This window comes from Hirundo rustica, chromosome 1, assembly GCF_015227805.2.
Source record: "Hirundo rustica isolate bHirRus1 chromosome 1, bHirRus1.pri.v3, whole genome shotgun sequence".
NCBI classification, from domain to species: domain Eukaryota; kingdom Metazoa; phylum Chordata; class Aves; order Passeriformes; family Hirundinidae; genus Hirundo; species Hirundo rustica.
Genome location: NC_053450.1, coordinates 27,673,443 through 27,698,673, shown reverse-complemented (window position 1 = coordinate 27,698,673; position 25,231 = coordinate 27,673,443). Strand labels below are relative to the sequence as shown.

Genomic DNA, 25,231 nt, shown 5'->3' with positions numbered 1-25,231 from the left:
TCTCCTGTGGTCCTGTCCCCGCAGGGTCCACAACCCAAGAGGAAATCCACGTGCTTTTCCTGGCTTTTATCCAGGGGTGACATAGCTCTCTCTCTCTCCCGGAGCCCTGGCTCCATTTTTGCCTCAGCTAGCTTGAGAGAGAAACCACAGCTGGAAGGATTTTTTCCCTCAGGGTCTTAAAGATCCCATAGGCTGCAAACCTTTTCCTTTAAAGAGAGTAGGTCCCCATCGATGGCAAAAGATAAGAGTCTGCCCTTGGTCCGGGGGGAAATCACGGCTTTATGCAGTCTGGGGTCCTGTCCCCGCAGGGACCAGAGCCCAGTCCAGTCCCCATCCCAAGACCTTAGAGAGCAGCAGCCACGTGCTCTCCTTGCTTTTATCCTGGGGGGAAGGGGCTAGAGGCAGGGACAAGACACTACCCAATCAGGGATAAGGTGGGAGTGGAACAGATTTGGGTTACATTCCAGTGTGGGAGGACGGGTGGGGAGAAAGAGCAGGGACAAACCTTGTGATGCATGGTGGTACAGAAGAAACCATTACAAAACCCAATATAAAAATGAAATTCAATATAAACCCAAATAATACACCATAACATCTCCCCCTTTCTTATCAAATTGAGGAGGAAGGCTCAGTCCGTGGGAGATGCTCAGAGTCCGGATCTTGAGTACCTTTAAAGCTGAAAAATATAAAATGACATCTAGTGCGAACAAACTGTCCAGAAAAACACTGTTAAGGAAAAAATGATAATTAGAAGGAGAAGGTCCGGTGCTTTCTTACTCTCAGGCAGCGTTGGCCACTTGTGGGGCCCCTGCAGGTGGCTTTGCAATTTTAGGGATGAAAGGTTTCACCCACTTGGCTGGCACCTACTTGAGACCTGAGGGAGTGGACACACAGGCATATCCACGACCCAGGTGACCAGAACATGAGGACCCTCTGTTTCCCTGATTGCTGGATCCTTTACCATTACCGGTGGCTTTGCTTTCAGCTGCAATTGGCAGTTCTCTCTCAAATGGAGCACAATCGGTGGATTAAGATTTTCACATGTACAATTTAAAAAATTTAAAGTGAACAAGGCTTTGGTGAGTTGTCAAGAAGGGAACCTTCCTGGCATAGACCTGGAGTATGTCATCTAAGGTTGGAGCCAGTTCCATGGGCAGGCTGAGGATGGCTGCCTTGCACTGTTCGTTTGCATTGGTCCTCCAGGGCCTGTTCCTTGGCTCCTTCATTCTTAACCTGTAACTCAATAGCTCTGGTTAGTTGTTCCACAAATTTTATGAAAGGTTCTGATGGAAGCTGCTTTATTTTACTGTAAGGTTGGAAAGGCCCATTGGGCTGGATTGAAAAGAATGCTTTGGAAGCAGCATCTTTAGTGCACTCCAAAACAGCTAAAGGAATTTCTTGTGCCTGTTTGAGTGCTGAGACCCATTCACCATCACCATATAGAGGTTCTAATCAAATTGGCAAATTGTTATTATCAACAGCCATTCCAGGATTTTGCCAAAGCTCAGGAAGTAAATCCCTTACCCTTTTTTTTCCATGTACCTTCCCAGAGTCTAAACTCTGTGGATGAAAGGAGGGACGATAAATGCTGCTGGATGTCAAAGGGAACTATAGGATTTCTTGCTAAATTTGCTATTTAAAGGTTGAGAAAGTATTCACTTTCATGTCCAAATTCAATATGAGCTTTGCATATATCCCAAATCGCTTGTTGGAGAAAGGGGTCCCAATCACATGGACAACACCCTCCCCTTTTTGACCGTCGATACATGACAGGGGTAGCAGAAAAGCCAGGATCGGTTTCTGCTTCTGGGCTCCCATCTCCCCCGCCCCCTCCCCCCGCCTCCAGGGCGTGGGTACTGGGATTATGGGGGGGAAAACTGGGGGAACCAGGGGCAAGGAGGGGCTGGAGGCTTGACTCACACAGGGCTGACTTGGAGGGCAGAGGTTTGAGGGTCGGGGGCAGAGTCGGAGGAGAGGGCAGTGCCAGGGTCAGCACCAAAGGGAAGGAGGGGTCTGGGGAGAAGAAAGGGTTGCTCAGGTTATGAAAGGGATTGGTGGGAAGAAGGGAGAGACAAAGAAAGAGACTCCTCACATTTCAGGAGCACATGGCTTCTGCCATTTTGGGGAACAAAGGAAAAAATGCAGCATGGTCGCATCCATCTTATGACCTCCCCACAAAACTGAAACTAGCTTGGGGATCACTAAGATGGCGATTCTGGGCACCCGAAACATCTGCAAAAGTAAACTGAACACGGGATTTACAATCTGGGGAAGAGGGGAGGTTTGGGGTAAATTTAGGGGTTTCTCCAGCAATCTGGCCAGGATTACTTGAGCAGGAGGACTCAGGAATTCGAGGAAAGGGAGCTGCAGCTTCCCTGCACTGGGTGGTGGGTTGCTTTTCTCTGAATACCCGAGCTTGGGGAAGGGATTTTGGGATCAGGAGAGGGAGAAACTGAGGAAACTGGGGAAAAATCACTAGGAACTGGCTGTTTTTTCACTTAATTTTGCTTTTGCAATGCAAACCGAACTTGCAAGCTCCAAAAAGTAAAATTTGCAGTTTCTGCATCCTTAGGAGTGCCTGATTCATCCAATTTATTTGCAACAGCCTCCCAAAATTCTGGGAAGCTTATCTGTTCTGAGGACACATGTGGAAAGTGAGAAAACAACCAGGGAATAATTTTTTTCGACTGTTTCTTTGAACAATGGGTCCCACCATCATCCAAGGCACTTAAGATTTTGTAAAAGACCCTGTTCTGGCACACAGACATCCTTGCACCCATTTTTTGGCTCAGACTTTAAGATTTTGTGTCCCTTTTGACTGCAACTGGGAAACCAAAAGAAGAGGGGAAAAACAACAACAACAACAACAACAACAAAACACCTGGGAGGAGAAACTGTTACCACTTCCACCCAGGGCTGGGCAGCCTGAACTGAATTGCTTTTAAAAGCACCCTGAAGGTTTGCCTTGAAGGCGAGAACCTTCCCCAAAGGAAAAAAACCTTCCCTGAGATTTAAAACCTCTGAAAGATTTTTTACTTACCAAACTCCAGCATGGAGACGAAAAAACTTCCCAGTCGCTCCTCTGCCTGAAACTGACCCTTTTTGGGGCAAAAGAGCTTCCAGTTTCAGTTCCCAGGGTCAGCTGTCCATGAACACATGGTCACCTTCTCTGGGAGCAGCCTGCCATTCAAGGGGGCTGCTTCGCAGAAATCCTATGGGTTTTAAGGTCCAAAGGAAAACCACAGCTTCTCTCTGTGGAGTCCAGTGTTTTGGGGACTCCACAGTGAATGCCAAGCCTGACGGATCTGTTGCTCTGTGTGGATGGGCCACGTTTTTTGACTCACGTGCCTGAGTGAGGTTCCTCGGCCACATGCCCCAGGCATGGTTCTTCGAGCCTTCTCCTGTGAGATGCTTGTGGCTTCGGGCACCACCCTTGGGCGTCACCTGCTATGGCATCTCTCTCTCTTGGAGCCCCAGCACTGTTTTTGTCTTGGCTAGCTTGAGAAACAAACCACAGTTGGGAGGATTTTTTCTCAAGGCCCCAAAGATCCCAGAGCGGCTGTGAACCTTTTCCGTTAGAGAGAGCAGGTCCCCGTCGATGGCAAAAAGAAGGGTCTGCACTTGATTTGGGGGGAATCAGGACTTTATTCAGTCTTTCTGCTGTGGTCTTGCTCCTGCAGGGTCAGGAGCTCAGTCTCTGCCCCTGTCCCCAAGCCAAGAAGAAACTCACTCCTTTTCCTGGCTTTTATCCAGGGAAAAGGGGCTAGAGGCGGTGACAAGCCACTACCCAATCATGGATAAGGTGGGAGCATAACAGAGTTGGATTACATTCCTATGTGGGAGAATGAGTGGGGAAAAAGAGCATGGACAAACCTCGGGATGATACATTTTCCAGGGGAACAGGGGGTACAGAAGAAACATAACAAAACCCAATATAAAAATGAAATACAATATAAACCCAGATAATACACAACAACAAACCATCACATCTTTACACCTTTCAAAATAACTTTTCAGATATGTCACTGGTGAAGCAGCGAAGACAGCTTCTTTGTATGAATATTAAGCAGACCTAGGCGGTAATATTCAAGCTTCAAAACCTAATTTTCAGGATGGATATTAAATTGAACATTCAATTCAAAGATAACCTTGTCATCTGTAGTTATGACTTCCTTTGCTATGATTGTTTTCGATTGCAAACGAATTGCCTATACTTCATTTTCAACATTGAGCTTTTAATTTGGTAAGAAGTTTCGTGACTCAGGTAAATTTCCTAGAAATAAACCTACTGTCTTGCCCTTCATGCCATTGTGTCCAGGTAGGGGAGAATGGATCCTGGTTATATTATTTTACTGACAACATGTCTTTTCTTTTTTTAATGATATAAAAGTACTCTATTGTTAACAAACATGGAGTTTTAATCTTTTTTTCTATCTCACCTGAGCAGAATTCAAATGTTGCATATCATGTTTATGCTTTCATGTCCTAATTTTATATACAGTGCTATGATAAACATCAAAGCAAGAGCAATAGAAAGAGAAATAGAAATAGAAAGATAAATAGACATGTAAATAGAAACAGAAATAACAGAAATAATAAAAATAGAAATAATGGAAATACAAAAAACCTTCCCAGAACCCTTTGAGCCATGTCACATACATGTTTCTTTTCCTAATTCAATAGAACTTGAATTCACTTGAATTCTCTTCAAAAAATTGTCTTCAGCCATTTTTCTTTACTTCAAGTAGGTAACAAAAAGCAAGCAGAATCTTTTTGTTGTTGTTTGAGACAGAAACTTCATTACAATTAATGGGCATAATGTACTTTTTATTAATAAGAGAATAATTCATAACTCAGTGTTTGCCTTCAGAGCCAAAACCACTGCTGTAAAATGGAGATAAAAATGTTTGGCCACGCCTAATGGTAATTAAGCTGAACCAGGGAATGTTCCTATGCTCAGGACCTCAAACATCCAGAGAACAAGTTTTTGGAATCATCTTGGGATGGTTTAGGCTTACCACTTATCTGGCAACGCAAAGGCATATATTGGAAAAAATCTTGAGTTGAGGACATTTTTATAGGTGCTGTGGTTGCAGCTACCTTTTGTTGGTTTAAAAGTGTTTAATTGTATTGACATGAGCTATTCCATTATAGTCTTTGATGCAACAGAAAATTCCTAAATGGGTTTCATTTTCAGGTACCCTCTATGGGTTATTAAGGGGTCTTCAGTATCCAGAAATTCTCAATTACATATCACTGCAAATAAACCTCAGTATTCCAGGGGTTTGGATGAGAGCTTGTCATTTGAAGAGCACAAAAAAAAAAAAAAAAAAAAAAAAAAAAAAAAAAAAAAAAAAAAAAAAAAAAAAAAAAAGAAGCAAAAAAATTTTGAGACTTTTTTTTCTCTTAACAGAACAGTGTCAATAACTGTATGGGTATGTATGCAAAACCCCACTGATTTTGTTGCAAGCCTTGGAGAAAAAAATTACAAGATCATAGCAGTGGAGAACACTTTAACTTCTTCAAACAAAAAATAACTATGTATAAGGTAGATGACTGTGAATTTATATCTCTGTCTTTATTGTGGATGGCCAGGCGAATATAAGACTGGCTGTTTGCATAAATTAGACATATAATTTTGACTAACTTTTTTAGCAGACACAAATCACCACACCACAAATATGACCTTTTTATCTGTTCACTGTGATAAGTGGAAAGGCAGAGAGAGGATCTGCTTCATCAAGAGTATACCATCTGGACATTTTCTCTCCTTGGGGACCACTCTTAAGGCCCACCAGGGAGGTGGCCACTACAACTTGACCAGATCTTGTGAGAAGCACCTTGAAGCAAAATCTGCTGCCTCTATCTTCTGTGTTCCCTTTGGAAACTGCAACTTTTAAACATTTCATGTTTGGGGTTTCAGGCAACAAGAAAACAAAACAAAACAAAACAAAAACAAAAACAAACAAACAAACCAAACCAAAACAAAAAAACCCACACCCAGATATTTTGCTGATCTATAGCAGACAAAACAGTTTTAGTAGCTCATCTAAGTTTAAAAATTTGATGAAAGCTTGTGAATTTCATCATAAGATTGCTTAGTAAACGTAAGTTATTTGTCAAAATAAAATATTTGTTGTGTCTCCATTGGTTAAGAGAGTTTTCAGCTGAATAGGAAAAAAAAATGTACATCACACCCTATTGTGTTATTTCTTGCTCTGAGCCATTTCTATTCTTGTAGTTTCTAAAAAATGGCAAAGTTGTAATACACTTTCCTTAAACTTAACTGTTTTGTTAATTTTTTCCCCTTAAATTCACTGAATTTGCAGCTCTCCACATGGTGCCCATTACAGTATTTGCAGTCCGTGCTTTTGTTAGACTATTAACTATCATTGACCACTAGATGGCAAGGTTTCTGCACTTTTCTGTGACGAGACGACAGCAAAAGGCAAAAGGGAAGGAAGGGATGCAACCATGTGGAAAGCGAATCAAAGGAGGAAATACATCAGGACTCATATTTCTCTTACAACAGTATTTCCAGTTTTACAAATAAGCACATTAAAAAAGCAGATCGGTGTTAAAATTCTGGTGAAATGTCTTAGATTTTGAACAAAAATGATATATTTGTTAGCTTTCCCCCTGATGCTTGCCGGATACTTTTATTTATCCAGTAAGTGTTGTCCATTTTTCCATACTGAAAAATTCAGTATTTGCATTTTATGTTCTTCCCCTTCGAGGTGTCACCTTAAGAAAACAAACCACTTCAACTGCATTAGGATGAAAAACCAAGATCTTTCTCGGGTGTAGAAGGTTTTTAGAGAGACAGGAAGTATTTTAACCAAAAACCAGCAGATAAAAAAATTACAAAGTCAATTTACAACTTCAGGGCATAATTTGGTCATATTCATTTGAATTTAAGAAACCTGATTGTTCTGTGTCTGGAGTAGTTTTAAGATTTTGACATGGCTCCTCTTATGCACTAAGATTCAGAATCTTCTAAACATCATCACTTGTAATGTGTGATGGCAATACAGACAAGTAGCTCTACTGAAAACCTCCACGTGCCCGCAAAGAACATAACATCTGAAAAGTAAGTGAAATTAATCACTCCGAAAAGAAATTTCTGGTGACATCAACTGCAGGCACGAAACTAAACAGAATTCGCTTCTGGAGGAACCTTTTTCCTCGGGAGTTGCAATGGAAGCTCGTGTCTGCAGATGGCACTGGAGACAAAGCTGTGAGACAACTGGTCCTCGGAACAAGGTCCGAATTTTATCATTTTTTTTTCCTCCGATAAAAGTACCACAACTCATGGGCTCAACTGAACCCCCTCTGCCTTGTGCTATAAATCTTTGTACTAAGTCTGTGCCCTCACTTGTGTAAAAGTCACTGATGCAGCCCTATGATCTCTTTTCCATACATGTAGTTCAGGGAGGTTGCAAAAACAGTTTTGTCACATTATGATCTGATAAAGTGTGCTCATTGGGGAAATAGAGACATTTCCTTTTTAAAAAGAGAGGTTCTTTGATGAGGTGGGAGGCAAGAGAAATAAGGAATTCAAGTTTCATGTTTGGCTACATGAAAATGTTTCCCAGTCAAAATTCTTACCAAAAAAAAAAAAAAAAAGAGAGAGAGAGAGAGAGAGAGCAATAGGCAACTAGTGATAAGTAACATTAGAAGTAAAGGATGAGCTAGGAATTCATTATTGAAAACTATAATGATCAAAACATGACTTTAATACAAAAAGATATAGATTCACAACATTACTGAGAGGAAAATAAAAAAGAAAAAGCCAAATTTGCTGTGAAGTTGCCAGACAAATACTTTGAGTTATGTAAGACAAATTTTCTATGATGTGCAAACTGACAAAATCGCCTTTTGTATCAAATTTTACTTTCATAATAGAAATAAGTGGAGGGCAAAAAAGAGAATTTTGAAAATTATAGGGGTAAAAAGTGAAATCTAATCACTGAGAAAACAGGTACAGATATGAATGAAAGTTCCACGTAAAAACTGGGGAAAATAAACCCACTTACTGAACACAAATGGGCCCATCTATCTTGACAATTCTAGCAAATTGGTGTAATGGGTAGAAATGACAACTTAATGTGAACAAGCAAGAAATTTCTTTGGTGTTGGAGCAGACTCAACTTGTAGAAGAATGAGCACAATATATTATCTCTGGGAAGAGGGGCCAAATGCAGTGGAAAAGAATCTGCTGCAGAGCACTAGTTGTTGAAAATGCCTGAGTAGTTTTGTACAACAGGCCATGAGCCACAGCTTAAAAAAAGACATTATAAATCAAGTCGAAACAAAACAGCCAATGGTCAACAGCCTATTATTTGAAGGAAAATCACCTTTCTTCCTTATTTTCCTCTTGGTTGATTTGTGTCAGGTTGCTGTTAGAATGATCAGAGCAAAATTTCTTATATTCCAGATTTTGAGGTCACTGGAGTGCAATGAATTGCTAATTTGGGTGGGAAATTATGAATATGTTGGTGATAAGTGTCTGTAATGATCTGCAATATGTCAATGTACAGAACTTAGAATTTAAGGGAAGAACATTATTGTCTTGGTCATGACTATGTTTTAATTTGCAACTCACTATTTCAGATACAGTCCCATTTTTCATATAAAAGTTGAATTACCTTTTTAATCTTACATCTAATCGTGTAAAGGAATTTGTTCGTTTATTCACAAAGATCAGGTTATATATAACAAATAAGCCTACCCCATTTATGTTCAAATTTCTTTGTCTAAATTATACAGATCAGTTACACACAGGATAGTTTAGCATAGGCTGCATCTCTTCCAGTTTTTTACAGAATAGGTCCTACTGATATGTAGAATTAAGTGTGAAAGAGAAGCTTGGAGATTGGAAGAAACATTTAATTTTTTTATGAAGCATCTGGTTCTGATACTTGTCTGTTACAAGAAACTTTGTTATTAAAAAAAAAAGATAATTTTTAAATAATAAACTATCCATTTGTTTAAATTACTTAACATTTACTAGAAGAGATGAACTTTATTTGTTCAGCCTGATGGAAATTTTTTTGTTGTTTTTAATGGTGCCTTCATTTATTTGTTTTAAATTGCTATATTTTTAAATTGGATTGTTATGAAATGCTGCCAAGGCTTCTAGTGAGGTGAGCCTTTAAAATGTGATGACAACTTTGTTCTGGTAGAATGGAGCAATCTCAGTGTATAATAAGCTGTGATAATGACATTTCAATACGTGTGGGTTTTTTCAAATGCTAAAGCCATTATATTCATTATCTATAACTTCAGATTGCAAGAAAATTGCCTGAATTGAACTTTTTAAAATGCATTTATCATTAGGACAAGTAAATTCTGATTTCCTTTACAGTATTATCTTTTGCTTAACACATGATGCTCTATAATCGCTGGTATTTCAGGACACATCCGAGATGGCAGTTTAAGGGTAGATCACTTTTTAGGTGCAATTGTTAAGTAAACTCCTAAAATTTTCTTTATTTAAATTTAGACATCAATTTTCAGCATTTTTCTGATGGCAAACACACTAATATATTCTAGTTCAGTCATCCTTAGAAATATTGAGGCCATTGAAAATTTCAAGTCTACTTCCAGTATGATGATCTTACCAAAAAAGATAAAATTGGGCAGTGAAATGGCCTGATTAGTCATATGTTCAGCCTGAGATACCATTTACAGATCAAATTCCTACTTCTGTTGGAAAGATTATGTTATTAAGTTCACTGAATTGGAAAATTAAGAATTGTGAGCCAAATGTTCAGCTAATTTACATTAAAATAATCTTGATGATTTCCCTGGATTTATTTTTGCATAACATAGAATCTCCCATATCATGAAACTCAGTCATCCATGAATCCAAGCAACTAAGCTGTATAATAACTTCTAATTTACAACAACTAAAAATTTTATTATTTTCTTCATATTGAATTCAGTGTTAAAAAATACTGGATTCTTGAACCACACTGTATGTTTTCTGCATGATAAATTATAAGAACTATAATCCTATTTCCCCGAGGTCAGGTGTTTTAAACCTTATTAATTTGGTATTACTCAGAAGCAATGCTTCCATTAACATTTGAAAAAGTATTTCATTAACATTTATTATCCTGAATGAGGGTTACTGAATAGATCTGTGCCTTGCTGGACTCCTTAAAAATCTTAGTCTCTTTAATAACAATCATCACATGTTCTGCTGCTGTCAGAACAGTGCAAGGTTTGTGGCACTGTTCTACAGTGGAGGGGTGTACAGCTTAGAAAATTTGTCAAAAATCCTCTTGGCAGGACTGTATTTCTACACTGGACCCTTCCACCCAGTGTACTGATTTCCAACACTTTCTCTTCTCATTTATTCAAATCTGGTGTATTTTGATTGCTGTTCAAAATATTCAGCTGTAGTGTTGGCAGAAGCCATATGAAACTCTCAGAAGGGAAAACTCTCTTCACAGTACAGCTCAGAGAAAGTGCAATGCTTTCTGCTATAACTATATCAGTTAAACCTGCCTCAGTTTTTCACACCGTTTTATTTTTATATTTATTGGAAGTTGCTGAAAATGTCAATCATAATTTTCATTATGTGTGTTTTACATTAAAGTTAGAACAAGTTGATTTCATCATATGCTTAACATGATCTTGTTTTTTCTGTTTTGCCTTCTGCAAGCACCTATGAATCTTTGCTTGCTTCCTGGGAAAATATGAAAACATCACTATTTTTCATTTAGTCAAAGAACCATAGAATCACAGAGTAATTAGTTTGAAAAAGACCTCTAATACCATCAATTTCAACTGTAAATAGAACACTGCCAAGTCCTTCACTCAGATGAAGCCAGTAAAAACATAACAAAAATATCAAACCACCACCAACTGCAACTGGGTCAAAGTTCAATGTCATCAGCAAATCAAATCAAAATATTCTCATTTTCTATTTTTACTAGCATATGATTCCAAATACATCAGGATGTTTACAATCCAAACCTTGTATTTTAAAATATTTGGGCCATAAGTATAGTCCTTCCATAATAAATAATAATCTGGACTCATCTCTTTAATTTCCTTAGAAGAATAGTCCAGATGTTGGATTTAAAATATTTCAAAATTGCGTAGTACTGGTAAAGTAAATTGGATCTGGACTGGTTGGGGTTGCTTCCAAACAGTAATATTTAAGTGGCCTTGAATGAGAGGTGTGGACTAGTCATAGCATTTTCTTTGGTGAGCAAAAATTTGGACAAGTCATAGCAATTTTTTATGGTGTGCAAAAACCCCTGGTGGATTAATGTTTTGTCTGATATTAGCTAGCCTCCCACAAAGTTTAATGTTCATACTTCAGAGCAAAGGTTCTCATTTTAAGGTATTCTAATTGTAATTCTCCTTTCTATAAGCTATTGTGCTGCAGGAGGTAGGAAACATTTTTCATAAGGACTTGGAATATTTCCTACCTTTATTGTTTAGATGTCAGTATAGATAACACTCATGACCAACATTGTGCAAGCTTCTAAAGCCACGTTACTCTTTCAGTAATGGCAGGAGGGACCTGCATGCTCAGTGCAGCATCAGTTAAACTGAGTCCTGTGAATACTAGTTTCAAAATAATCCACTACACCTTTCATATGCTAAAATGTGAGCAGGAATTTCAGTTTAGAGATTAACAGTAAGTAGTAACAGTAACAGTAACAGTAAGTAGTTTAGAGATTAACAGTAAGAAAGTTGCCTTTCTTAAATCCCTCTCTTATTTTGCTGCAGCATCACAAAGAGATTTTTTTCTTCTCTGTAAAAGTTAAACTTCATTTAAAAATATCAGCATATTCATCTGGTATAGCTGAACCAAGAAGAAAAAATTCAAGAATGATAGTGATCTGGGTACAGATTTCTCAAAAAATTACTCTAGATATCCCTATAGTTTCGGTACTTTCTCTGAACAGACTATCTACAGAAGCTGCTATTCTAATACTCTCAGAAATGGTTTTACCTGTCCAAGGTGCTGTAGAACAGGGAATAGAAAACTTGTCCTTTAATTTTCCATTGCCTATGATTTTAGAGTACAGTTTAATAAAACATCCTGGATACCTTAGCTTCACATTTTCACTTGGCTTCTTAGCTCTTTACCTGGATGAGAATGCATTTTTCCCACTAAATCCACAAGGGTATAAAAGCATTCTTTATCTCCTCTACTGTACAGACATCTCTTTTTAATTAGTTTTCAGGTCACTGGGAACACAATTCCGTTTTGTGGGTTTGAATGTTGAACAGAGTGCTATGTGCATTTGCAGTTAATTCAAAATATTATGTGATATTTAGTAGTAAAACCTCAAGGTGAGAAGTAGTAGCCTCTCCAATTTCCTCTTATTTTGATTTGAAAACACTCCTTATTAGACAATGTGTTTCAGCTGGCAGTACCTTATCGTTATGTGCAAAGGCATATTCTGATGCTAACCAATGACTAATCATGATTAAAAAAAAAAAAAAAATCTGTAAAATTTAGTAGGTATTGTAGTGTTAGCCAGGTATTTAGTAGGTATTTAGCCATAATGCAAAATGTTTCAAATGTTTGATATCCTTACCAAAAACAGGTGAACATGTTTAAAGCATTTCAGCAAAAAATGTTAAATGCTATATAGCACTATTGTATTATTATGCCAAGCTTGATCTGAGCTTAAAACAAAACCCAGAAATTTTGCTTGTTATAAGCATAGTGGGAAAATCATGTTTCCATATAGGATTCAATTGTCTCAATTGTCTTTCAATTAGTTATAATTTTTAGAGAAGTTGCCATATAGCTGGAATATTCTAAAATCTGAATCTATTAATTCAGCACTCTCAAAATACATAGATAATCTCACCGAAGACATGCAGTCTAATATCGACTATGGAAAATGTCTCCTCCCTTGCCATCCAGCAATCTAATAAAGACATTAAATCAGATGCATTGATAATTTTAATTTAGCAACTCCCTGTTAGCCTTTTCCCCACATTGCTACCCTACACAGAAGCATGCACATGAACCCTTAAAAAACACATAACAAAATGTTTGAGTAGTTGGGAAGTTGTAGTCATTCTAGTATTTTGCAATCCCCTGTAATTCAAAGGATGTTGTCATATGTGTGCCAATAGTCCATCCTTTAGCATGGTCTGGCGGTGAATTGCTACAACACAGCTTTTTCCATCACTCCAATAATCAATATTCTTCTGCTTTTCTTCTCTTTTAAAAGTCTTTTCACCCTCTCAAGCCAGCGACTGTACTGATTGATTACAACTAAAATTGTCCTGAGTCTCCCACACTGAGAAAGATGCCATACAATGAGAAAAGAAAGCAGAACATTTTCATCTTTGTCTTGATTGCTGTAAAAAACTCATTAGTCTGAAATGAAAGGTTGAAGCAGCAACCGTTCATTGGCTATGCCATAAGACATCATCAGCTTGCATTGCTGTGAGCCCTAAATTGACATTTTAAGGGCCTAGTTTATTCACAAGAGGCTCTTTCTCAAGCTCTCCCTGTTCTGTTTTGGACACAGAGAGAGACAACATTCACCACACTGAGGAACTGAAAACGCATTTTGAATGTGAGTTAAATCTGTTTCAATAAACATACAAAAACTTTAAAAACAGGAAGTCATAGTGCAATGATGATGACAGCAAATTCACCATTCTTCAAATGGTTATGCCTGAGAAATTTGTTTGAAGTATTCAAGTACTTAGTGCTTGAACAGAATCAAGGTACATGAATTTGAGATGTATGTTTGAAATATTCATGGGTTGTGCAAGAGTGGATTCTGTTCTGATCATCTGTCCCATTGAATTCAGCATGGTCAAGGGTTTCATCAGTGTGATAAAAGAAGTGTGAAAAGGAAAACAGGGCAGCATTTCATTGCATGGCACTCCAATCAAATTGAAACAGACATCATCTATTTGGAAAACATGACATTGTAGGTGTAATTCCCATTAAAAACTGCTTTCTATATTGAGGTGAAATGATTTTGTAATTTAAACAGAATCAAGATGGATTGACAGTCAGAACTTTCTTAAATTTCTCATGAAAACTCAATAATATTCAGCACTTTATTTCTCTGGAAATTATGTGTATGAAAGTTTTGTATTAAATCCACAATTAAGCACTTGATACAGAGGTACGCACTTGGTAGAAGCCTATTTTTTAATATATTTTATTTTATTTTATTTTATTTTATTTTATTTTATTTTATTTTATTTTATTTTATTTTATTTTATTTTAATTCAGTACAGCTGCTTTGGTCCCTCATCTGGTATTTGTCTACTGTTCTATAGTTGCAGTACCCTGACGATTTATCAGCCATGAGATGATAGAAACCAGTGCCTGTTAGAGGCACCATGACTTGTTTCAGATTTAACAACAAGGAAGAAAAACTGCTAATGCTTTGTGCCTTTCTGACAGTTCTCCACAATAATTAAAAAACTACCAAGTGAATAAAAAGTATTATATTTTTAAATGTAAATTCTAGAAACATTAGGACTGTTTCAAAGACCTACTTAAATTCTTAGTGTGCTTGTAATTAAATTGATAAAATTTTTAATTGTCAATTGATAATTGATAAAAAAATGGTCTCTTATATCCATTTTTCTAAAAAAAAATAATCCATTTTTGTATATCCATTTTTCATATAGACATTTTTCTAAAATTTGATGTTTAATGAATATGGTTCCAACTACAGGGCTGTGTTTGTCTTCTACTAAGGAAGTTCTGTGTACTCTAACTTTAGCATGTTGTGCAATATATTAAAGATAATGATCATTTAAAGGATTACTGTGAGGTAAAATATAAGGAATGTTCAATAGTATTATGCTCATAAATTCAATTGCCAAAATAGTTTAATGATCATAAAAATTGACATCACCTTTTTATATATCATTTGCATTCTTTACTATAATAACGTACTACATTCTAAAGAAAATAAGGGTTTGTGTGAATTGGTTTATATTTGGAACACACACCTAACTCTTTTTAATGGAAAGGAGGTGTGCTTAGTCCATAATCTGTGAAATTTGAAGCAGACCGCCTCCTAAGACTGTCTCAATTGTTAAACAGAGGTTTAGAAATACCATGGAGGTAACTAAGTGTTGTTACTGGACAGTGAAAACCTCATCAAGAGCAAATGCAAGATGATGAAAGTCCCAGCCAAACAAGCAAGGAAAGCGTTTAGAAGAACAAATTAAAACTCGTCAGGGCTAGTTAAGATGGATAAAATAAAAATAACCTGGATAAAATAAAATTAGAGCTAAGATGGAAAGAAGCTTGGACTTTGGAAAAACAAGACATTGAAATTTCTCAACACCAAAGGAAAGTGACCAAGAACAAACCTGTCAAGAACTGAGATGGATTGGGAAAAAAACTAATCTGAGACGGGAGGAACACACTTGGATCTAAGGAATGCATAAAGTACGTGAAACGGGTAAGAATATAATTCATCTGAGATTGATTTACTATCTTTTCCACTTGCCAAAGCAGAAGGGAAAATGTTTTTCCACTGTAGAAACTACCTTATAGAATATCTAACTCTGAACCTAAAGTTTAAATTATTTTTTTCAGGCATTTCGAAGAGGAATATCTTATTGTACCTGGTTTAAAATAACAGCTAAATATTCCTCAGATGAAGGATCAGAAAGCTTCATGTTAGCTCTGCCAGTCTAAAGGGACTTGAACTTACTGTGTACAGTACTTTTTAGAAAAAAAAAAGGAAGAACTATCAGGAGTTCATAACTGCATTACTTGTTTTTGGAATAGAGGAAATAAAAGAATTGGCCAAGTTTCACTTAAAGGTTATATAAGACAGTGAAGACAATAAGGAAGGAGTTAAAGCTGTGAATGTATCAAGTTCTAGAGCCCCTGTCAGTCTTTAGAACTGGTGAGAATGCTGTGAAACTCTTGGTACAAAACCATAATTCTGAATTGTAAAGTGAAGGTTCAGGCTTACAGCATATACATGTATTGTAGATGCTCTGAATTTGTGGAAGTTACTCAAACGTAATTGAGGACACAGTGTAATTCTGAAAGATGTTCCTAATGTGCATCTGTGGGTGCCTGAGTTATTGGACCAGAGTCTGTAGCTCAAAAGGTACAGAGCACTGGGGATTTAATTCATTCCCTGTTGAAAAAGCTGCTCCAGTGTTAAGAGTAGAGGTTCATTTTTCAGGATTCCTTAGAAGTAGGTACAGGACACTACATGCTTCACACTTGCTGGTGTTAAGTACCCCATGACTAGTCTCCACCTGCCTGAAATATTCTGTTAATCTTAGGGAGGCTGAAGGACTAACATGGCCCAAATCTTGGCCTGTGCTGAATCTTATGACAATTGATAGTTAATCTGGACATATGTGATCACAAATAAGGCTTGGAAAAAAACTACAAGTTGTCATCTTATCCATCTCCTAGGAAGGCTCCTCTGAGATACCTAACCTGTTGTAAGTCCTTTAACAAGCCTTCTCATGCTTACCACTAAGAAACTTGGTTTCCAAGAGACTGATTTAAATCGCTGTTATTACACTGTATGTCCATGACTCTATTAACATTGAGACAGAGAAAATGGCTTATTCGTGGCTTTTTTTTTTTTTTTCCAACAGATTTTCACATGTTCAAGGACAGTGATAAAGTAACTCTGCTGGTTGGTTTAAGTGTTTTTCCTTTAAACATTTTTCATATTTTGAAACACCTCTCTTTAATAATAGATAACAATTTTACTTTTAGACAAGCACATTTTCACTGGAATGTTATATTTATAGGAAGTGACACATTAAACCTTGGGAAGTTATTAGTCACATAAAAATATCCAAATGTATTTCTAGTGTTCTTGTTGGAGGAATGAGAACATGCTGGGAACTGGGCAAGGGCCATGAGAAACAGCCAGTTTGGGCTCATACCTGAGAAAGAAGGTGTCAGGCTTTGTTTAATACCTCTGATCATATTGTTAAATTCTTACAGTGACATCTGATAAAAAGAGCACAATCTAATGAGGGAAGCTTGACAGTGAATTCCTTAAAAACTAAAGATAAATGCTGCTATAACAATGAGACAAATGAAATTCTAGTGAAAAAGCTTCATTGAATAAGAAAAAATTACCCATGGTGAAAGTAGGACCAGTACCATAGGGGCTTTCTCCTGCTATATAAAAAAGAATCTTTTGTGGTGGAGTGTCATTACTGTCTGATACTGCTGAAGAAAAGTAAAACAGGTCAGCAAAAACATAGAAAATAATAGAGAAAGGAAGCAGCCAAATAATTTTCTTAAAATCAAACAGCTCCAGGAAAAAAAAAAAAAAAATTTCTGGATTATTGGATGAAGCAAATTCTGTGAATGCAGCAAATTTTATCCTAATGCAGCATTTGGTAAATACATGAGGTCTTCATTAAATCTTGCAAGCTGTATATTCTTCTGGATAGAAACACTTGAGCAGAGTAAAATCCAACAGAAATAAGGAAGACTTATAAAACACTTTAACTGCATTTTGTCTTTAGTAAAGAGAAGGATTGCTGATTTTAAAGTATTATGATACATTATTTCTATTTTATCCTGACAATTTCTTAATACACACAGCTGTGATTATGTACTAACAAATAGTGGCCTCTTTGAGCATATTTACAAACTCAGTCATACATCTTTTTCTCTCTCCATATAATTCCAATCACAGTCTTGCAGGGTCAAGACCCAAGAGTTAAAGTTTGGAACACTTAGAAACAAAGACCTTAAATATAAAAATGCTAGAGAATAATGTCAGTCATCAGAGAGAGGTTTGAACATAAACTCTTTGGGCAGGGTTGACTCACCTAGATATTTGCCTAGAGCCACATAAGACAGTCTTGGCTTCAGCAGGGTGCTCCAGAAGGTTGTAAGTTTCTAACAGGTGCTGTGCCATATTTTCTGGCACTGTGTGAATGTCTCAAATGCCATAAATCATCAAAGCAGTGCTAGACATGAATGTTTAGGCAGTGGAATTGAGCCCTTTAATCTACAGATAACCTATTAATAAACCTTTCCCTTCTTTGATACTGTCAATGGTCTTTATTTTTGATATGTTTCAGGAATGTTAGATAGGTTTGTTGTGTCCTGAAAAACATTTTTTGTAACTTCTTGATTCTAACTTACGATTGTAGGCATGAGATGTACGAATTTTACTCTTTCTCATTCAACTTGCCACATTTTGGGCAGTATTTTATCAGTTTTAGGCAGGGTTGGTTTGGCCAATATTTTAAACTCTGTCCTCATTATGTCATAAAAAGAATATCTTATCATAAATCTGCCTTATTAGCTAAGTGACATTTCTTGCTAAAGTGAATTTTATTTATCTAATATTCCAACATGTTAAAAAGCAATATTGTAGGATATCTGTATAAATATTTACCAGTAAAAGGTGCACATACATGATTTTAATGCATCAATAATTTTATCAAGGAGGGGTTATTACTTGGAGGAGGTTAAACATTGATGCTTACATATATCCTTTATTCAAAGAAAAAATTAATCATATTCATAGATGTAATATTTTCTTAGATGACATCATAAAAAGAACTGCAGTGGAAGCTATAAAAGATTATTATCTGAGAAGACTCTTTGGGTGCAACAGACTTTAAGCTTCCTCTACCTTCCTTTTCTGCCTAAGATCTGCTCATTAAAAATAAAATTGAGCATACCACCCAGGCAAAGTTTTTATTGATGAGTAATATGTGAAATTCATGTCAGCAGTTATATTTTTAAAATATCTGCATTTTGTTTCTTCTTAAGAGAGTTTGAGAAATTTATTGTAGTATTCAAAGAAAAGCTCCTTATTGGGAACTCTAGGGTGGGAAGGAGAGAAAGGCAAGAGGGGTTATGGGACGTGCAGATGTGGACATTATTAAATCTTTTACCACAAGCAACAATGACTGAAAAAAATCATTCCAACATACTGTTTAAATAGCATTTTAAACTATTTCAGTTGTGTCAGATGCATCCTTGTAGAAAAGCAATAAGCTTAATGTGATCAGGTGATTTTTTATTGCTCATATGTTCCAGTCATTTCTTCCCACCTCACTTCGCTGGTTACGTTTAACCGGCCATACGCCAGATTCTGACTTTTTTCAAGCTGTAACACTGTGAAAGTGAATTTTAACCTCTCCTCAAAGAAAACAGTAATACAGAAAAACAAGAGGACGTTGTGCCTACTCAAAGCTAGCCAGCACTTTCAAGGTGTGGGATTTTTTTTTTTTTTTAATGAAGAGACAGTGATTTGCCAGACAAATTATATTTATGTTATTTTTAGCAAATGCCTTTCACTGTACTAAAGAATCAGAGCTCCAATTAACACAAAGAAAAAACAATAAAGGCTGTGCTTTCAGGGATCGTTTATTTAAAATAAATTAATCCCTAGCCCATGAAATTTCCATTTATTTAAATTTTTTTATATTATATCATTGCCAAGATATTTCCATATAAATACATGTTGTAATAGAATAATGCACTGAAGACCAATGGAAAAAATATAAATCTTGTTGTAGGTGCTGTACATAATACAACATGGAGAACTAGTAGTATGTGACTAGGCTAAATACAGGATAAAAAATGGGGGGAAAAAATAGACAATAATGACATGGAAGAGAACTGAGCTTTTTAGTTACAATATGATGTGGGCTGAGGAAAAAAATTGAAGGCATCTTGCCAAATCAATGAAATAAGGAAAATTTGAACTAAATAATATCATTGAGAGCCTTCAGGTAGAAGGACGAGAGCAGGAAAAGAAAAGTTTGCTACATGAAGTAGTAAATTTATGGGGAGAACATAGGTCTCTGTAGTTTAAGTGATCACAGGCCTGATTCGGCTGCAAATTAACTCAGAGGGAAAACAGAGCAGGGCAACTGTGGAATTATCCTCAGTTCATATAAATTGGTGCAAAAATATTGACTCCAATGGATATTAACTACACAATGCTATTTGAATATAAGGTCTCCAGGGTCTTTCTACATGGTACAGATATTTTGTCTGCTGCTATGCTTAGCAATTATCCTACTTTTTCCTTCTTGTCACTTTTGATTTGTTTTGTAATCTCCCACCTTCCTGCTGACCTCAGCAATAGATATGGTGTAATCTCAAGTGTGGTATTTTGAGACAATTGTAAATGAAGTACTAAAGAAATCTGAAAAAAAATTATCCATCGCTTTCACCTTCTTCAGGCTACACTTTATCCTCAGCTTTGCTGATACAAATCCAAAACAAATTAAAAGGTATGTGGTCAGTTTTTGACAGAATGAGGAAATTAGAATAATAGAGTAGTATAAAGTAAAGATTTCACTTCAGTAATTAGAGGTGTCAATATGAGGATTTGTGACTACTGAACAACTGAGAGAATTAAATGGTTACAAAGCTAAACATGGTTATACTGGACATACGAAAAATGTATCACATATATCTGAGAGGTGAATAAATGATGGGAAAAATATAAATTTAGGGTAGGCAGACTAAGAGGGACATTTCTTTTAATTTCTTTTAATATAATTTAATTAATTTATTTTCATTTCTTTTTTTTTTTTATTTCTTTAAATTGTTTTTCATTAGGAAAGTAACTGTAAGTCAATGTTTTGCATGAGTGCTACCAAATTGTTCCTCTTTGACTGAAACATGAATGATCCATGAACACCAGGTGGTGTTGTTTTTTGTATAAGCCAAAGATACTATTTTTTTCTTGGAGTAGTTTAGAGAGTTGCTGTTTAAATATGAATTTTAAGCAGGAACAAAGGTACTACTACCAGTTTTCAAGACGTTTCAGTCAATATACTTATTTTTTTCCTTTGGCACTTCTATGTTTGTGGAATCTGGGATCAAGACGGCAGACAGCTCAAAATATGAATTTCTTAAAACTTTTTTTTAAAAATCATGTAATTTTATTAAATACATATTTATTGCTGAATGAACTGGAATTTCTACTTCTTTTCAACCTTGTTATTGCCACCAGCATCTTCTTGATTGTCATCTACCCAATATGGCAAATACTAACTCCCATCTCCCCAACATGGCAAAAATTTCCTCCCCCTCCCCCTGTTCCCTTTAGGAAGATATTTGGCTTCTTTGAAATGGTGGTATTTTGATGATCATAAAATGCTGTCACTTTATCCCCATGACCTTGGGATTCAAAAGACTAGAGAGCGGTGAAGTAGCTATAAAAATGAGCCATCAGCAAGATGTTATTTAAATAGCTTTCCCCAAATTAAATCATTGAAAGGTGATGCAGAAGTAAACATAGGCATGAAAAAAATTAATTTCATTTTATACATTTCCTGAACAATCTATTCATGACCTCAGACATCTGGTCAGGATTTAATTGATCAACATCTGTTGATTTTCTTTTAATAGCAATTAAAAAATGTAACTGAAATTTGAAAATGTAACCCAAAATATTTTAACATACTCATATGCATAATTCTAAGGCTTTTCTAATGGAAAGTTAGTTTTTGTTCGTTTATGAGCTCATTTCTACAATTTTGGTTATGTCAGGGCTTTTTAAGGAATCCTGATTTCAGACCATTGCTTGGCATATTACCCCACTTTGTCTGATTACATGATTCTATCTGTGATCTGGATTTTATTAGCTGGTATCAAACACACTTCAAAAAAAGTATGAAAATAAATATGTTTTGTCTCTGAGCTTTGTAATAGAGAAAATAGTTAGAGCCAGCAGCATCTCCCCTGGATTTTAGGAGAATGGTATTACCCTGCCTTTCTCCGAGAGATTGCTGGTTACCTTCTGCCAGTGAGCAACTGTCTCACTGCAAAGCAGGAGCACAATCTCTTTTGTCTGTGATCAAGGCAATTATTTCTTAGAAAGTGGATTTTCTTCACAATGACTATGTACAAGAGCAAACGCAGAAACCACAGATGTAAGTAAATTATAGTTTTTTTAATATTCTTACAGAGGAGGGAAAATAAGTCCCCAGTTTCATAGAAAACCATGTTTTACTTTACCCTGCTTTGCTTGAATTATACCAGGAAACCAGGAACAGTATTCCATGCCAATCATCCCACTGTTTCTCTGTATTAGGTGCATGAAAGAGCTTTAAAATGGGAAGGGAAAAAAAAAAAAAAAAAAAAAAAAAAAAAAAAAAGCTCACTTGTTACTATGGAAACCCTCAGAAAGTGATTGCTTGATGGTATCAACAAAGAAACAAAGATCAAATATAAGTTTAGTTCAGAAGAGCATCCTTTATTCAGGGCTTAATGAGTGGCTAGGTGTAACCCCTGATTTGATGAGGCTGACATGATTTTCCCTGGCGGACTTTTTTGTGTGGTTTGTGTTAAGAAGCAAGTGATAGCAGAACTTTAAGGGCATTTATTTTATTTTCCTACATCACAACTTTCAGAATTAACTAGTTTGCTAGCAGGAGGGGGAGAGAAGCTTGCATGTGTCTCTGCTGTGCATTTACAACACTCCAGCCCTGAAAATCCACTGCTTCTAAATGCATGACTTTCCTGTCAAACATCTCTTGGACTTTTTAAATTGCTATGGTATCAGATGGGGGAGTTTCAGTATCAATATTGCCTCCTCTGGAAAGAACAGGTGACTGAGGCAAGTGAAAATGTGCTGTGAGTCAGGTCATGAAGTATTTGTTTCTCTAAGAAAATCCAGTAAAAGGTCAAGTTATGAATGGAGAAGCTGTGAAAAAAAGACATTTCTCTAAGAAAAATGCCATATACACGCTGTGTTTTTGGGGGAGAGAGCAGGAGAGGAGGAATATCAATTCAAAACCGGATAAGTTTGGACTTCATTTGGACAGGAGGATTGTTAGGGTTCAGAGGGATATATACAGCTATATCACTGACCTCAGTTTCTGGTCCTTGTAGATAAATCAGTATAAATGCCCTTACAGTTTGTCTTGCTCAAAAGAAATGGATGTGCTGAATGTAGAAAGTTTGGCAGGACACATCTCTCTAAAATCTCTGCAACAGAAATCAATCATCTGCATCATATTCAACAAAATAAATTATCATAAATTTTGTTCCCATAGCAGCAATGAAAGAAAATTATTTATATACAGGAAAATTATGATTAATCTAGCTCTTTTAAATGTATTAATTACTGTCACCATTATTATGTAAACCAGGAGCTCTTTCTACAACCAGCTGCATTCTTGTAATCTCTCCTGTCCAAGCCTGGTTATAGTGTACAATAAAAAAAATATGCTGGGGTAGATGAGTTACGAGGGTTTTTTTTGTTGCAAGGATACAGTAATTCATTAAAATGACACTGAATGCTTCTAAGAAGGCTTTTTTGAAGAGAATCTGGTTTTCACCCCTGATGACCCCAAGGAAAATATGTGATTTTTCCAGAGGCAAAAAACCCCAGAAAATGAAACATGATCAGAATTCACACTGTAATTATAAGGGTGGATGTTGCCATGTTTTCTGGTCTAAAACTGTCTTTGATTTTAAGATCCAAATCCAGAAAACATCCCAATATTACATACATATGATATAAATTACATATATAGGCATATATATTATACATATATAGGTACCAGTACTCTATACATGGATGCTTCATTAATACCTTAACTAATTAGTAACTACTAAAACCCTAACAAACAAAAAAATATGAATAATTTTGAGAATGCTCCTGTTTGTATCATTCAAAGGCTTTTTGAAGGATAGATTTCATCTAAGCCATTTTCATTCTGAAATATAAGGGATTATTTTAGCAGCTGCTTTAAACAGTAGGCAGGTACTATATTTTCTGTGCATTTCTGGTTCCCCTTAATAAGAAAATATGTTGAGTATATAATTTCCAATATATGTGGGGTAAACCTTGGGATCTATATCTCCTCACTGCCTCTCACTACCACATTTGAACTTGTGGCATAAAACGAAAGTGAACTTTGTGGCTTTTTCCCATTCACTGAAATTCTGCTTCTGGATTTCAAACACTCCTCAGAGCATTATAACCATTGCTTCCCAACCTCCTTTGTTTTTAACGTTTTAAAAAAGGTATAAATGCATTCCGTACTTAATTCAAAAGCATGGCAGATTAGAGAGGCGAATAGAAAACAGGATGACATTTTTCTAATGCAAAATAGAAATAATCTCCATATCCAATTTCTGTCTCAGGTACAAAACTGTTGCTAGAGGAATACATGCAAAAAATATGTGTTTACTTGCCTGTCTGTAAGAATGGGGTGAAGGTTTCCTATACATATTTTCATCTACAACCCCATACCTAAATCTTCTAAGTTCTAAGCTAATCTTAGTGGTTTTCTTTCATTGTTACTTTGATTTAGATTGTAGTAAAATGGCCCCTATATTAAATACTTAGCATTTTTTATTTATTCCATAAACATTGTTACTTATGAAAATTAAAATTAACTATCACATCTAATTTTAAAACTCGCCTCACTAAATAAACAAAATTCAGATTATGGCTATTTCTGTATGATTGTGTGCACCTACCTACAGACACATACACAGTCTTTATGCATACATTCCCTGAACAACCAGATGATAGGATGCTTTATTCAGGATGTTATCTAGGTCACAGGCTGGTTTCTCATTTCATTGCACAGACATAATGACTAAGTGAGGGTAGTCCATCGTAACCAACGCAGTCTTGGTACTGGGCACTGGTAAATGTGTGGTGGTACGGCTTTTCCGAAATAAAACGTTGGAATCTTGCACCATCCTGCTTTGGGGCTGCTGTGGAGGATGGTCAAGAAAAGTATTGCAGTAGGCTGAAGTGCACGTGTGGGCTTTCTGCGCAGAGATGCAGCCATCCACAGTCACACCTGGAGATGCCATGCCTCCAGGCTTCCTCTCACAAAATGAGGAGCAGATGTTCCATTTTTCACTACAATCTTTCTTGTAGCTTTCCCAGGAAAGCTATTACAGGAATCAAGGAAGGCTAGTATCCTTGAAGAAAATAATATTGGAAAAAACTTACATACCTCTAAAGCAACTTTAAGAAATTCTCATTATTCTTATTTATTGGAGGCTTGTGTAGCTTCACAAGATAAATCGCCACAACCTTGTGAAAGGCTCTGTATGAAAAGACGATCCTTAATATTTCTTTGGTCTAACACTGTAAATTTGATTCAGAAGAAAACAGGTGAAAAAAGAGTAGTGGCTAGTGTGGCAGGCAGATGTGTTTTGGGGAAGGTGTACAGCAGCACCCAGAGGGAGGTGGCAGAGTGATGCCAGTGCTGCCAGAGTGCTGAACTGGGGATTGGAAAGGTAAAGCAAGGATGG

At 36.4% G+C, this 25,231-nt stretch overlaps 1 protein-coding gene across 8 annotated transcripts in view; it reads left to right on the top strand.

The window, feature by feature from the left end:
• Positions 1 to 25,231, top strand: part of RALYL (RALY RNA binding protein like) — a 391,070-nt gene that overhangs the window by 254,634 nt on the left and 111,205 nt on the right. For 2 of the 8 annotated variants that reach the window (XM_058422920.1, XM_040083851.1), the window contains exon 1: positions 21,752 to 21,879. The exons of 5 other annotated variants lie outside the window; for them this stretch is intronic. In XM_058422920.1, coding sequence (XP_058278903.1) covers positions 21,843 to 21,879 — 37 coding nt within the window. In that variant the 5' untranslated portion in view covers positions 21,752 to 21,842. Of the gene's footprint in view, positions 1 to 21,738; positions 21,880 to 25,231 lie in introns of those variants that run through there. One more of the 8 variants, XM_040083832.2, reaches the window with a different exon arrangement.